Source organism: Neopsephotus bourkii, unplaced genomic scaffold (genome assembly GCF_033783945.1).
Source record: "Neopsephotus bourkii isolate Nb327-2 ecotype Australia unplaced genomic scaffold, CSIRO-AGI_Nbou_v1 NB_1542, whole genome shotgun sequence".
Lineage (NCBI taxonomy): Eukaryota > Metazoa > Chordata > Aves > Psittaciformes > Psittacidae > Neopsephotus > Neopsephotus bourkii.
This window is the reverse complement of record NW_026902018.1, coordinates 6,202,797-6,217,169: the sequence shown is the minus strand read 5'-3', so window position 1 is coordinate 6,217,169 and position 14,373 is coordinate 6,202,797. Positions and strand designations below refer to the sequence as shown.

At 45.4% G+C, this 14,373-nt stretch overlaps 2 protein-coding genes across 4 annotated transcripts in view; one reads left to right on the top strand and one right to left on the bottom strand.

Annotated features, from left to right (window-relative positions):
• Nucleotides 1-311: 311 nt before the first annotated feature.
• MRPL40 (mitochondrial ribosomal protein L40) lies at nucleotides 312-2,757 on the bottom strand. Its single transcript, XM_061370820.1, has 3 exons — nucleotides 2,585-2,757; nucleotides 1,432-1,587; nucleotides 312-1,090 (listed from the first exon to the last, which is right to left on the bottom strand). Exons 1-3 carry the CDS (start codon nucleotides 2,743-2,745, stop codon nucleotides 781-783), a joined length of 627 nt encoding a protein of 208 aa, XP_061226804.1. The 5' UTR covers nucleotides 2,746-2,757; the 3' UTR covers nucleotides 312-780.
• Nucleotides 2,758-3,750: 993 nt separating this feature from the next.
• Nucleotides 3,751-14,373, top strand: part of LOC133221700 (protein HIRA) — a 36,064-nt gene continuing 25,441 nt past the window's right edge. The window contains exons 1-6 of one of the 3 annotated variants that reach the window (XM_061370817.1): nucleotides 3,751-3,939; nucleotides 10,974-11,036; nucleotides 11,772-11,882; nucleotides 12,654-12,744; nucleotides 13,244-13,338; nucleotides 14,174-14,269. In XM_061370817.1, coding sequence (XP_061226801.1) covers nucleotides 3,903-3,939; nucleotides 10,974-11,036; nucleotides 11,772-11,882; nucleotides 12,654-12,744; nucleotides 13,244-13,338; nucleotides 14,174-14,269 — 493 coding nt within the window. In that variant the 5' untranslated portion in view covers nucleotides 3,751-3,902. Of the gene's footprint in view, nucleotides 3,940-4,875; nucleotides 4,895-10,322; nucleotides 11,037-11,771; nucleotides 11,883-12,653; nucleotides 12,745-13,243; nucleotides 13,339-14,173; nucleotides 14,270-14,373 lie in introns of those variants that run through there. The other 2 variants (XM_061370818.1, XM_061370816.1) reach the window with 2 other exon arrangements.

Genomic DNA, 14,373 nt, shown 5'->3' with positions numbered 1-14,373 from the left:
GCCAGTGTTGTGCACTTGTGGAACAAGGTGCCAGATGGGCAAATAAAACCAAGCAGGGGCTCCTCCCTGCCAGGTCAGGACAAACACAGCCACTGGCATCTGAAAGAGCCTTCCTGGGTTTGTGACTGTTATGGGTTGAGAGTTTCTTACCAGGTGGGATAAAACTGCCCCTTTGTGGAATTGCTCTCTAATGGGTATGTGTCGACTGCAGTACTCAAGCTTACTACAGAAATGAAGGTTTAAATGGATGGAGAGAAATCTGTTAGAAACTTAATTGTTATATGGCAATATTAAAGAGAAACAAAACCACCTCACTTTTGACTTTGTCACCATGTTTCCCTCTTAGATGCAAAAGTATTTCACTGAGGTCTGAAAAGAAAGGCAGTAAACAATCAGCTGTTAACTCCCTTCTAGTACAGATCCTAATATGATGACTGTGACATTCTTTACTCGTAGCACGGGAATCTTCCAAGTAATGGTTTATGTAGGACAAAGAAATGCTGCATGGAGGGATGAGAGAAGCCTAGAAAGATAAAACACTGTGAAATACCGTTTATCTTGTTGCAGCATGGCACAAGTATAAGGCAGTGTAGCTCTTTGGGCATTACTACTGAGAGCGCTGTTTAAAGAAACCCAACCAAACAGGTACTTCATTAATCCGTATTTTTTGCAGTCTCACACCTACAGTATTTTAACCTACAGGAGTAGTTCATCCTTACTCCATTCTTTCCTCCTGCATCACCTGAGTAGCTCATGCCAGATGAGCTACAAACTCCTCCATCACTGTGTATACACTTTGGTGATATCAATGCATTTCCCTTCAGGAGGATCGTAGCCAGGGAGCGGTGGGGTGTAACTGGGTCCATCTCTCTCAAAGGGGAAAAGCCCCTCATCTCGCCTGATTGCTGCTTGATACAACTCCTCCGACTCAAGGCGCAGTTCCTTTAGTGCCTCTTGCTGAGCTTCTACCATGCTCTGAATCGCTTTCTTTTCGGCGTTATCTTGTTTCTGCTTAAACAAACACCACTTTTTCAGAAGTAAAACTCTTCTTTCGGTCTCCTCAGGTGACAAGTCAGGAAGACTTCGCACCCTGATGCAAGGTAAAAAAACATTGTCATAAAAATAGCTGGCACCCCAAAGAGCAAATCAGAGCAAACAACAAACCAACAAAAAACCCCACCAAAGCCAGAGAGTACATTTCCTCCATACAGCATCTGCTCTTGAGGTTTTCCAGTTGGTCTAACATGAAATTCATGTTACTGGTTTATTTCCACTACTTCTAGCAGTGGAAGCAGATAAAATTTATTTTCCATGTTTTTGTCTTGGTGGAAGCAGAGAAGGTTTTGTCCCAAGGCTGGCACTATGTTCCTGTTTTGCAGAGAGAGAATAAGTGTTTCTACCATGCATGCAAGCACACAGTGAAAGACTGACCTGTTGCTATCTGCATACTTCACTGGTCTTATAAAATCCTCAATTGGAATCAATTCTGGGGCCGTTTTTTCCAACTTTTTAATCCTCTTTTTCATACGATCCTTCTGTGCTTGCTCTCTCTTCACATCCACCTTCTTCTTCTTCTTTGGTTGTGCTCTACAAGGGAAATAATGGGTGTCAATGAAAGCAGGTATTTTGTCATTTAATTACAAACCAGCAGCCTTCACCTCCACTTTGCTTTTCTAAGTACTGTTCCTTCCTATTGCTTAATTTGGTCTCCAGTGAGGTTTCTGCCATGAGCTTTATTCAAGTAATGCAGTTTTCCAGGTGACAGTAGCATGTCCTGTGAGATCTGCTGCAGGGAGCACTGTGCCTACCTGAGAAAAGCAACCTCCAACTTTGTGCTGAACATCAGAATGACGTGAGGAAGTGCCACAAAAATTGAACTGGAATTGTTGTTCAGGTACAGCAGTGTGGGTAACAGGTTTATCTGCAAGTATTCCTGTCCTCCCGCATTAAAGAGGAGGGTGAGTGGTTTCACACATCCTTCTAAAATTTCCACACTTGGAATCAAATTCAGGCTGCAGACGTTACTCTGCTGTTGTACTTCCTCATGCAGATCCAGTATTCCCAAGGTAACATGCAGTACATTCCCCAAACACAGACTAAACCCTCACAGTGGGCCTGTGGTGGGGTATCACTCCTGCCGTGCAGACTGAACAAACAGCTGCTGTGGTGTGAAACAGCCTCTCTGATGGTACCAAACAGCAACATGAGTATTTTAAGTCTAGTTGCGTCAAAATAAGAGATACCATCATGTAGCCTTCCATAAATGCAGGCAGTCCAGTCTAACACTTCCATAGTACAGTGTTTTCTGTTCAAGGCTTTCATTTGCATTGGTGCTCAGAGGAGCACAGCATAAATTTGAATACGTCAAGCCATGTTCTGTGGCTGAGGAAGCAAATACATGCATCAAGTGGTAGTTGCACAGGTTACCATTAAATTCTCAGGAGGCCGACAGTCCTCAACAACTGTTACGTACAGTAACTGAAAAGCAAACACCTACAGTTAAAAGTTAATTTAGACTTTCAGAAATCTGCATTTCCCTATGGATGAAAACATTTCAATATAACTCCATGGAAGCTGCACTCACCTCATGGGGAGAGACGCCCTGAACGCCAGCACCGAACTCTGCCAGTGACTCCCTCGGGATGGAACTGCCTGGGGCAGCCAGGAACTGAGGAAGGAAATGGGACATAAAGCGTGAAGAGAAGCTGACTGTGATGCCACTGATTCTGCACAAGAACTAGTCATTACTTATAATAAATACATCAGTTATATATAGTTAGTATTAGTTGTATACAGTTATATTTTATATATATATGAATCACAACACTGGGTTTTGAATCATCTTGGCTACTTAATTCATGACAGTATACAGTGCGTGCTCGGAGACGATAACCTCACCCCCAGAATGCCCGCTGTCAGTGGTGTGAACCCGCAGAGCACCGGCGGGTGAACCAGGTAGAGTTTTAATGATCAGAGCAATCCTGTTCTTAAGCCCAGGTATCGGCCTCTGAGGTGCGATTCTGGAGGTAGAGCCCCCACCGTTGTCATCGGGAGGACCGAAGCCGATCCTCACGCCTCGGCAGACCGCACCAGAACAAGAACCGGCCCCGGTGTCTGGAACCAGGCCCGCAGGCACGAGGAGCCCCGGGAGAGCGAGGTCGCCCGGCGCAGGGCTGGCCAGGGGAGGGCAGTGCATGACCCGCGCAAGGGCCGCTCCGCCGGGCCTCGCCCCGGAGCACCGTGACCGCCCCAGCCGTACCTGAGTCGGGCTCCGCAGAGCCCGCGGGCCGCCACCGCCGCCGCCAACATGGCTCCAGCGCAGTGCCAGCGGTACCCCTGCAGAATCCCGCCGGCCGCGCTCCGACTGCCGCGGCCTCAGTTCCGTCTCACAAACGTTCCGGGCGTGGAGAGATGGGTTTGGCGCAGGCCGGCCCCGCCCCTCCCGGCCCCGCCCCGCCGCCATCGTTGCGCTCCGCCCGGCAGGGGGCGCCCGCCCATCCGGCCGCTCCCGCCCGCCCTGGAGGCGGGGCGGCGGTGCCTCGCGGGATCTCGCCCCCCGCCGGCCGAGGCGGGGGAACGCCGGTGCTCGGGGGCGGCTGTTTCCCGCCGGGCCGGTTTGGCGGTTGCCAGGCGCCGAGTTCCGGCGTTGCCGGGAGCCGCCGGGAGCGGAGCGGGGGATGCGGCCGGGCGGCGGCGGCTGCGGCACGAGCGGCGCCGGGGCATGGGGCAGCGCTGAGGCGGCTCCGGCCGGCCGAGGGGGCGGGCAGAGCGGCGCGCGGCGGGGGCCCATGGTGGCCGGCGGCCGCTGAGCTCCGCCGCTCGCTCGGCCGCGGAGGCAGCCCGGGTGGAGCCGCCCTGGGGTCCCGAGGGCGGAGGCCGGCGGGGGCCCCGGGCGGGGAACAATGAAGCTCCTGAAGCCGACCTGGGTCAACCACAATGGTGAGTGCGGGCCGGGCGCGCCGCCGGGCAGCAGGTGCCGCGGGGCCGGCGGGCAGGTGCGGCGGGGTACCGGGCCGGGGCAGCGGGGCCGCGGAGGGCGAGTGTCGGCGACTCGGGGCGCTGGGTGAGGAGGGGCGCGGCACGGCACACGTGGGGGGCGAGTTTGAACACGGGCCAACGGTGGCCAGGCCGGGGCAGCGGGGCCGTTCGGAGCTGCCACCCCACAGGCTGCGGGCGGCCGCGGCGTGCTCGGGGCCCCGCCGCTTCGGCGGGCGGTGCGGGCAGGTGCTGCGGGGCGGGCGGGAGCGGGGAGCAACAAGTCCTCGGTCCCGGGAGTCCGGGTTGCGCGGGGACAGCAGGAGAGATGCGAGACCGCCCCGGGATGCAGAGGAGTGGGATGCGCAGGGTGCGGAGGTCGGCCGAGCCCGTCCTCCGGAAGATGGCTGAGGGTGCCGCGCCGGCGGCCGTTGGACCGACGCTGCCAGCGGCCGCGGGGACAGGGACAGGTCCGCTCTGGGGTGGAGCGGGGCGCAGCCAGCCCCGGCCGCTGCTGGGACCTGCCGGCAGCCGTTGGGCAGCTCCGTCCTCGTCGGAGCACAGAGAGGTGGTTTGGGTCAAGCGTGGTCTGTGAGAGAGAGGAGGCTGTCGGGCAGCGACCGCGGTGCCCCGTGGGATGATGGATGGGCGGATGTCCCGTGCCAATGCGCAGCACTGGCCACGGTGGTCCCGCGTTACTGAGTCAAGTTCAGTGTTAGAGCCCCCCCCCGCCCCGCAGTAGGCTACAGCGCTGTTCGCCATGGACGGAAAAGCTTCTGCTGATGCTGCTTGTGAAACAGCTCCCTGAATTTGTGCAGTATCCTGCCTGCCGCTCTGACGGTTCTGAACAGCTCTGTGAGCTGAAGCACTCAGAATGAAGTGTCGCTGCTGACAGAAAGCTCTGAGCTTTCCCGGTAAGGTGAGCACAGGACAGCATCAGTGTTATGTATTTACACTGCTTATGGTAATTTTCCAGTGTAATACTGTCCTGTTCCTGGCAAAGCCGTGAGAATAAATCTAACATGAAAAATTGCCTTGTGTTGATGCAAGTTTTGTCCATGGATTCATGGGTCCAGCTTTATTTGAACTGCAAATCTTACACCCTGGTATAATGTCAACAGTTGAACTCCTCTACAATAAAACCAAACCAGAGACCAGCTTATTCAAGTGTGTGCTTTGAGTTAAAAACTGCAGATACAACTTTGCAGCTGCCTTTCTGCACGCGTCGATGTCTTTGTAATCATGCTGCAGGTTTTAAGAGCAGTAATTTAAGCCTTGGGATGCATTTCACATGCATCTCTACTTGAACTACTCCGCAGGTACTGTACAGTCAGGAGATGGGCCCAGCCTTTTGACACAAGTTTTTAGTCACCTTGGGAAAGGGTAGAAGTATTTTATGTGAGGCGTTTTCTACCTTTCTGCTTGGTTGATCTAAACAAATGTCGCGTTTCCATTTTAACCTCCACCTGCCTGTGCCTCTCTGGAGCTCCAGTGGGAGCATGCTTTCGACCTGAACCTTTGCAGGTGACAAGGGTTAGATCTGTAACTTCTTTCTGTATTTCTTTAGTGGGTGCACCTTGTGGTGAGGGTACGTGTTTGAAATCTGTAGCAACTTAAAATGCATCTCACCACTGCAGAAGGCAGCCTTCAGCCAAGCAGCTCACAGCGGAGCTCCATTTACAAAGCCCTGTGATACTTTGCCTAGTGGATAATGAGCGAGCCAGGGCCTTGATAGTCCCAGATTTTATTCCCATGCCTGCTGCTGTCCTGCTGGGATGAGTTTGGGCAAGTCACTTTGTCACAGTTTCACCACCTGCAAAACAGACGTTCATCACTAGCTTCATTTGTAAAATGCTCTAAGGTCTGCAAACGTACACAGGACTGCAGCACATTCATGTGTGCTTGTCCCTGGGGCAGGGTGTGCAGGATAAAAACTGGGGAGTTCAGTCAGCCTCTTTTAGCGTGCCCGGGTTCCGGATCCTGCAGGCATCGCTGCAGGCAAGGAGTCTCCATTGCTCTTAATGGGTCTACCTGCTTGCTGTGAAACCTCTCCAGAAACAGGGTAAACATAGTTTATCCTCACTCTATGACCTGGAGACTTGCTCAGATTCTGTGTAAAAGGAGGTTTTAAACTACTTTTGTTTTCTCCAGGAGCACAAGAGGCTGCTGCACTGCTGTTGGTTTGTGAGCAAGAGTCCTCACGGTTTCTCCCACACACCAGGTCAAGGCGCTGTCCTTCCCTTCTCCCCATTCAGTTTTGGGGGTTTTACCTTACTGAATGGGCTAGAATGGGTTTAATGATGCTTACAGGCGTACAGCTCCATGAGATAACAGACAATGGAAGTTAATGTACCTGGGAAATCCAGTACACCTGTGAACCATGCGCTGCTCACCCAAGGTGCTGTTTGCAGTAAAAGCACTTTAGCACATTTTGGCCCTACAGGTTTTTGCCTTGGAGTTCTTAATGTCACTTTATCTGAGTACTTATTGGAAATGTTTCTTCTTCAGATGCATTTTCCATAAGCTTTTCACACTCTTAATGTGGGTTTATTAGGTTTTGTATGAAACTTTCATATCGCTGTGTTCTTCGTTTCATTGACTTAGAGCAAGGAAGAACATTGAAACATGCAATCTAATAGTGGGGGCAGGAACAGATGACTAAGATACAGATGGTGCCATTGCTTCTCCTTCCCAGTTTTCCATTCAGCACCTCTATAAAGATGCATCACGTATCCAACAGTTGTATGTATGTATTTGGCACACAGGGTTTTGCAAGCCCTGGTCATTAAAGCTGGCAAATGCAGGCACATGCTGAGCCCTGCAGGGAAGGAGGTCTCTTGACATTCCCAGAAACCCAGGCAAATCCCAAGGTGCTGTTCATGTAGAACAACTTGTAGAAATCAGAGCCTGCTTTTGTTTAAATATGAGCACAGAGTTTATTATCTCTCCAAGCTGTAATGGTGGAATGTAAATATTTGAATTGATTTGTGAGTCATGTTGGATGTTATATATCAGATGGGCTGGAAGTAAAATGAATAGGAAGTCATTCATCCTGTGGTAGGAATGAACATGAACTTGTCTTTATATTCTGTTGACTATTGCCTGAAGGTAAATAACAAGCAAAGATGCAATATTGAAAATAGCCTTTTATTTCTTCAGCTGGTATATTTTCTTAAAGATGGGGCCTTCTTGGGTTTGAATTACCTCACTTGGAACTTCTCCTTCCAGGCTTCTTTCATTATTGATAGTTCTTTAAGTACATAATATATACTTGGCTTCTTCAAACAAATAATCCAACAGGACATCTGGTCTATCATAAGGTGTTCTGTTTTTAATGAACCCGGTTTGCTTCATCATGCAATGTGATGCTGGGAGCTTCCATAGTTTAAACTTTCTTTTGTTTCTTTAGAAACAAAGGGGACAAAATGCCTTACAAGAGGACAAAATGCCATTTTAATGTTCCTGCTGAAGTATCACATTTTGGTTTGATACATGATTGCTGTTAGGAAATTCAACACATCTTTAGTTTGGAGCATTCAGCCTCTTTGAAACAGGAACCTTGTGCCTTTTGGCTTGTTTCAGCAGGATCTAACAACAAAGTCAGATAAACGCTTGGACCGAGGAGGGAGGCAGTTGCTATCAAAGGTCAGCTCGTTCTCCATTGCTTTGAGAAAATTATGGAAGTGAGGAAAAACACAGTGTCTGTGATCAGTTTATGAACCACAAGTAGTATGGAACAAGTCTTGCAGCTTTAACCTGTGACAGTTATCCTCTACTGCAAATGGTGTTGCCTTGATAACGGTACCCCGGAGGAAAGAGCACCCAAATCAGATGCTCTCTAGTCTGGATTATATCACCCTGAGTCCCTTAAGGTCCCCGGTGCTAAAACACACAGTAACTCCTGCTGCCTGAGAAATGGATGCAAGTGGTCATTTTAGCTGAAGAGGTAGAAGCTCAGGTTCTGACATCCAGTAGTTACTGCTTCCTGCAGGCATCCATACAGGGCTGCTGCTACGCTTGGCTTCAGGAAAAAGTCACTGCAGCCAGAGCCAGGAATCAAATCCTGATACCTTGTGGTCCTGAGCAAGATCATTAAGTATTTGCTTCCCTCTTTGGTTTCTTATTGTCAGTTTAAGTTCATGGGTTCCTCCAGGAATAAATAAAACATGGCATTTTGCAGTCGTTTGCATTTGGATTAATGCAGATGTTTATTACAAAGAGGGTGTGACAGGTTGAGGCTGGGTGTAGTTTGACAGATTTCCTGTATATGAAAACTGGAAGACTGTTATCTGTACAAACTCCCAGAAGTCTGGAACTTGATTTGCTAAACTAATGTTTCTAGGGAGAAAAAGCAGGTCTTTAAAGGTTAACCACTGGATGCATCTGGACATTGCTGGTGAGAGTGTGATGTATGAAACCAGTCCAATTTATTAGGAAGTATCCCTCAGGTGGAAACAGTATTTACCTGTCTCTTACAGGAGATGAATTTGACAGGCCTCATGTTCACAAGTCATTGGATGTTAAGTTTATTGGTAAATTCTGTGGAAAAGCCCAAGTTTCCTGGTAGGTCATTGTTCATGATTAGTTACCTGTGGAATAGGATCCCTTCCTAGCAGAGCCATCCAGGAAACTTGATTTGTTGTTGAGGGCTTCATTTATTACTGCCAGTTTTCCTAAGCGCAAAGTCCACACCCTTTTAGAACCATCTATAAAATAATATCCCATGACCTGACAACTTCCTCTGAGGTCTGAGATCTTAGGGTTATAATAATTTAAGAAGATATCTGCTCAGTGTTTGTTAGATAAAAAAAAACCCCAAATTTCTGCTAGGAAAATAACTGAAAACTTTATCCCGCTACAGAAATACCTGGATGATTGTGTTTGAGCACTGTCTTCAATGACAGTTCCCCTCCATCTCATAAAACACAGGAGAGTTAAAGGAGGCTTACAGTGGAGTGACCAGAATGATCAAAAGCGAGAGACAGCTTTTGTACAAGGCATGACTGAGTGGGAGTCTTTGGGCCAGGAGTGGGAAAACGGAGCTGGAGACATGATGAATGTGTGTAGAGCTGTGAGCGCAGAAAAGGGGTGAATGATTGAATTTACAGGGGAAAAGCCTGTTGAGGGCCTCTGATTCAAGAAGTCAGAGTTGGAAATCCTTTGGGGATGGGCAGTTATCCTAGGAAGAAACATTGTGTCCTTGTCATGCTTTAGGGAGATACCCAGTGCTGGTTTCTGCACACAGAGTACCGGGCTAGGTGGACATTTTCCCTGGTGTGATGTGGCTAATTCAAAGCATTTATGGTGAATTTGTAGCTAAGTTACCTCTGGCTCCATAAATAAAATAACTCGCTAAATTTCACCAACCCTGTTTGTGGATCTGTGCAACACTTTGCCTGGAAGGAGAAGGACAGCTGATGTTACTGCTCCTCTGGTGTTGTGCTCTTAAGATGAGGCAGAAACTGGAGAGGCTATGATAGCTTAAAGCACCTGGAAGGGCAAGATAGATGTTTGTTTCTTGCCTGTGCTTCTCTAAATATTCAGCTTAGCCCTGTCTTAAGTTGCATTCAAGTTAATACAGTACAAAAGATAGAATTGGCACAACAAGCTGAAGAAAAGCCACAGCTATGTCTCAGGTTGTGTTTTATGTGGCCTAAAGGACTTGGAAGGAATGTAAGTTGAGTGCCGTCTTACTGTGCTTAAGGTCTTTGCTTGGCTGCCTGTAGAAATTTTAAGGGGAATCACGTGTCACTTTTAGTATAAATCCAAGTAAAATAAACCTTAGAGAAAGTCACCATAAAGAAAAAGTTGCCATGAAGCAAAATGCATACCCCACAAAAAGTAAGAAATCCTGGGTATTTGGAGGGGGGTTTTGTTAGCAGTTTAGTGTCAACGAATTCGGATGCTAAAACCTATCACTGGATCAGTTCTCCAAATTTTATCTTTTTACGTCTAAACATATTGTGAAGATGCACTGAAGAGTGGAGATAGAGGGGAATTTATTGAGTAACCCTGGTATATGGGTACCAGTTCTTTTGGCTCTGAGATAAACTGCCTTATTTTATACTGGCACATGTGTGATCTTGCTTGCAGAAGCATTCCACTTTGAAAGGGTTGGGACTGCTGCCAAAAGTTATCTGAATGTGGAAATAACGTGTGTTCCTTCAAGTAATCCTTAGTGGTAGCTCTTTCAGCATCATTGAAAGGGCAATAAGCTTACTTCTTCCCTCTTCCTTCTCCTTCTGCAAAGGTTAAAAGAACTCTGAACATGTAGGAGAGGGGGTGTGATCCAGTGATTGGAGCAGATTAGGCTGAGAGAGGAGGGTTGTCTGGTTTCCAGAGCTGTTCCCCAGCTATATTAGTTATTTGCTATAGAGTTTACGTTTTTGGAAGATTACTAGTTTTCTTCTAAAGATGTAGCATGTGGGGAACTGAAGGATTTAAGAGTTAGTTCTAGAGTTGGTTAGTCTTCCTCTGTCTATGTGGAAGCTATAAAAATAGAAGCTAGTATTTGGGTAGAAGAGTTTCATAGCAACAGAATCTGAGACAGGTAATTGTGTGACCAAGAGATGCAGTCTGAGATTGGGGAGGATTGAAAAACACAAAACCAGAAACCAGAACAAAACTTGCTTCAGGTCATCAGCTAATGAACTGTAAAAACCTGGACGGAATTCCTTACTCAAATCAGTTTTGCCTCGTTGGCATTTGCTTTGTGGTGTTACTTAGCTTTGAGGCATTTGGCATATCCTGCTGGATTAAGTGTCCTTGGTTATCACTGGTTTGTTATGGCTTGATAACTTCCATAAACACTTTTAATAGGCTGCCATTTCTGTAATTAGCTTGCTTTCAACTCATAGTCAGCTGTAAATCCTAACAACTGTAGTTTTTAAAAGAAGGAAGTTATTTGCCATCTAGAAGAGTTATGGTTCTTTTGGCATTACTGCATTCTCTTGGCTGTAAACCAATTCACGGTGTTGCTGCTTGTTCTCTAATTCCAGGAAAGCCAATATTTTCAGTGGACATTCATCCAGATGGGACCAAGTTTGCAACAGGAGGACAAGGTGTGTTTGATACTGACAGAAGTTTGAATTTTGGCTATAATAATAATCTTGTGCCTTCGCAACACTTGAATCAGTTTGACCCTTTTAAAAACACATCACTTACCTCTGAGAAAGAGATCATTGTGTAAGTCATTAAAATGTATTGGCAAGTGCTGCTGTTACTGCAGAAGGCAGGGTTATGTTTTCTGATGTACTCATCCTTGTGGACATCACTGAGATAGAAGCTGCAGTAATTACTTGTGGCTATACTGGCCAAATTTCTTCTTTGAAGAGGAACTGAATGTGAAGTTGGGCTTTTTGACCTGCTAAACACTAGAGCTACTGGGGCAAAAGAAATCCAATTATATAAATGGAAGAGCTTAAGAAACAGATGCAAAAATATTATGTGGATCACAATAGTGAATAATTTTATGTTGGCTACAATAATTGCAATGTCAGATTTGAATCTCTCTTTTCTCTTTTAAAATACAATCTTATAATAAGTAGTTCATCCCTACAGTTGCCATCAGTTGTGCACAGCACGATTTTTGAACAAGGCTGTATAACCTTTATTTTTAAGAGCTTCAAGAAAAATAAACCACTTCTGGCTTGGTGTAATTGTATCCGAATGGCATCTGTATTCATATGCTTCTGGTAATGCCTCAATTTTATCTCAGTTCCAGAACAGATGTTTAGGTTGAGAAGCCTTTTTGTATGTATTAAAAAGGGGTGGGTGGGCTTTTTGTTCTCTTACAGGTCAGGATTCTGGGAAAGTTGTAATCTGGAATATGGCTCCTGTCCTGAAAGAGGAAGATGAAAAGAATGAAAATATTCCCAAAATGCTTTGTCAGATGGACAATCACTTAGGTAACAGAGATTATTCTTTTTTTGTTTTACCTTTTTTTAAGTGTTTCATGTTGTACAAAAGTCATGCCCTGTTCAGTGGTGAAGAATCAATACTATACAGCAAAGTGGTCTCATACTTTGCTTGTATACTGGTTTAGATGTGCAGCAGAAAATGTTGGGAAAATGTAGGAAACTGCGCAGAGCAATACAGTTACCTTTGGAGATCTCCCTATGAGCTTTTTTCCAGCAGTGGGCATCAAGTAATTGATAATGCACATTCTGAGGAACTGGGAAGCCCTGAAGGAAAGGGCAAGAGAAGAATTAAGTATAAAAGAGATACCATATGAAGTATCTTCTTGTAGTTCTAAATTATTCTGGATTTATTGCATATGACATTTGAAAGAAGTATGGTTACCTGAAAAGCTGTCCCTTCTTCAAGATGCATCATCTTCAAGATACATTGTCTCTTTTGTGCCCTGTTAATCCTACCTCATTTACCACAAGCAGTTTTCTTCGTTAGATGAATATTAATCTTTCTTCTTTTGAGCTACTTCTGGTGAAGCTTTTTTAAATAAGGAGTAGGCTTTTAAAATAAGAAGTTCCTCAACTGCTGCTGAAAGATAAGTACTAATTCATTTATCTAAAGCAGGCAGAGTAACTGTTACAAGTGGAAAAAGCACACTTAAATCCTAACCGTTTCCTGTCAAGTTTTGGTTATTATAAACTCTGCCCCAGTCCCGAACCACTTATTCTCATATTTCATCTTACAAACTTCTTTTTTCTACATTTCAGCATGTGTGAACTGTGTGCGATGGTCAAACAATGGAGTTTACTTGGCTTCAGGGGGAGATGACAAGTTGATTATGGTGTGGAAACGAGCTGCGTAAGCATATTTCTTCCTTCCTGATTTTATGTTGTATTTTAAGTAGGTTACTCTGTCACATCTCTTAATGTTTCTTCCCTGTGCTGGTCTCTCGTAAGCTCACTGCTTCTCCCAGTGCATAAGGAGCTAAAACCTGGTATGGGAGATTTGATGGCCTGTCTCTTGGGTTGGAGTGTGTCTACCTGGGCAGTCTCTGTCCTACCAAGGAGCTGAGGCATTTTCTTCTGTACTTGAAGACAGCTTCCTGATGAGATTTGAAGAGTTATCTTAAATGCTAATTTTCTTTTACTATTTGTAGAAATCGTACATTTTATTGAAGCTAATTTTTAATAACTGGAATTACTTTCTATTAAAAAAAGAAAGTGTTTTTTCCTTTCAGTTTTCATTGCAGGAATAATTAATTATAAAAAAGAAGTGTACCATGCATCTGATTTTCTTTAGCAAGAAAGTTTGAAGAACCTGAGGTTGTTCTGTTGATAACTTTCTCTTTTTTAATTAGGTACATTGGACCTAGCACTGTGTTTGGTTCTAGTAGCAAACTCACTAATGTTGAGCAGTGGAGGTGTGTATCGATTCTCAGAAGCCATTCAGGGGGTAAGTTAAAAGGTGTTGAATGAACATAATGTGCACGTATTTGGGAGGAAAAAAATAACCTTTTCAGTTTTTCCTCAAAAAGTACGTATTTGGTGGCAACTTCTGAAAGCATCAATGAAAACCTAAAAGAAAATGTCATTTTTAATCAAATGCTGATTTTCGTACAAGTCACTTTAGGCAAAGTAGCTGAAAACTTCAAGCAACTACTGTAGTAGAAAAATTAGCAACCAAGGAACTTATATTTTGCTGTTTGGTAGCTTAAAAATAAATCTGTATAATGGAAGCTAAACTGCGTTTTTATTTCAATAAATGTTCACACTTGCAGTGAGTAATCTGGTTAGCAAAATACAAACTTTTGTAACCCAAAGAATAGTAATATTTATTTAAGAAAAAGTAAATCTGAAGAGCACTGCAAAAGATGAATAAACCAGATTTCAAATGTGTTTTGCACCTGCTGATGCGAGCTGCGATTAAAATAAAGATTAAAATCACTTTCATCACTCCACGTGTGTTGGAATAAAGTGAGTGCAGTGCAACAGCTGCTGTTGCTTCTTCATTCAAAACAAGACAAAGTACTTTATACAGGCATTAGTACTTCCTGTCATCACTAAACCTTGCATTCTCTGCCCTGGATTTTGTTGTTGCTCCCCATTGGGCGCTGTAAAAAAGAGCTCCCTCCCGGCGAGTGCTGCTGTGTTCTTTCTTACCTTCCACTCTGGTGGAATCATAAGTTCTCAGTGATTGAAAAGAAGTTGCCACACCAGTTCTTTTAAAAGAGATTTTTGGGATTCTCTGGTTACCATCAATGTCTTAAATGAAAACTTCTTGTAAACAGATGTCATGGATGTAGCGTGGTCTCCGCATGATGCCTGGCTGGCATCCTGTAGTGTGGATAACACTGTTGTCATCTGGAATGCTGTCAAATTCCCAGGTGAGAATTTTTACGTTTCAGATGTGCAATATGTAAAGCTTTGTGGTAAGCTCTTTACCCCATGGGTGCTTTCCACTGACTGTGAAAATCAGCAGGTGGGAATG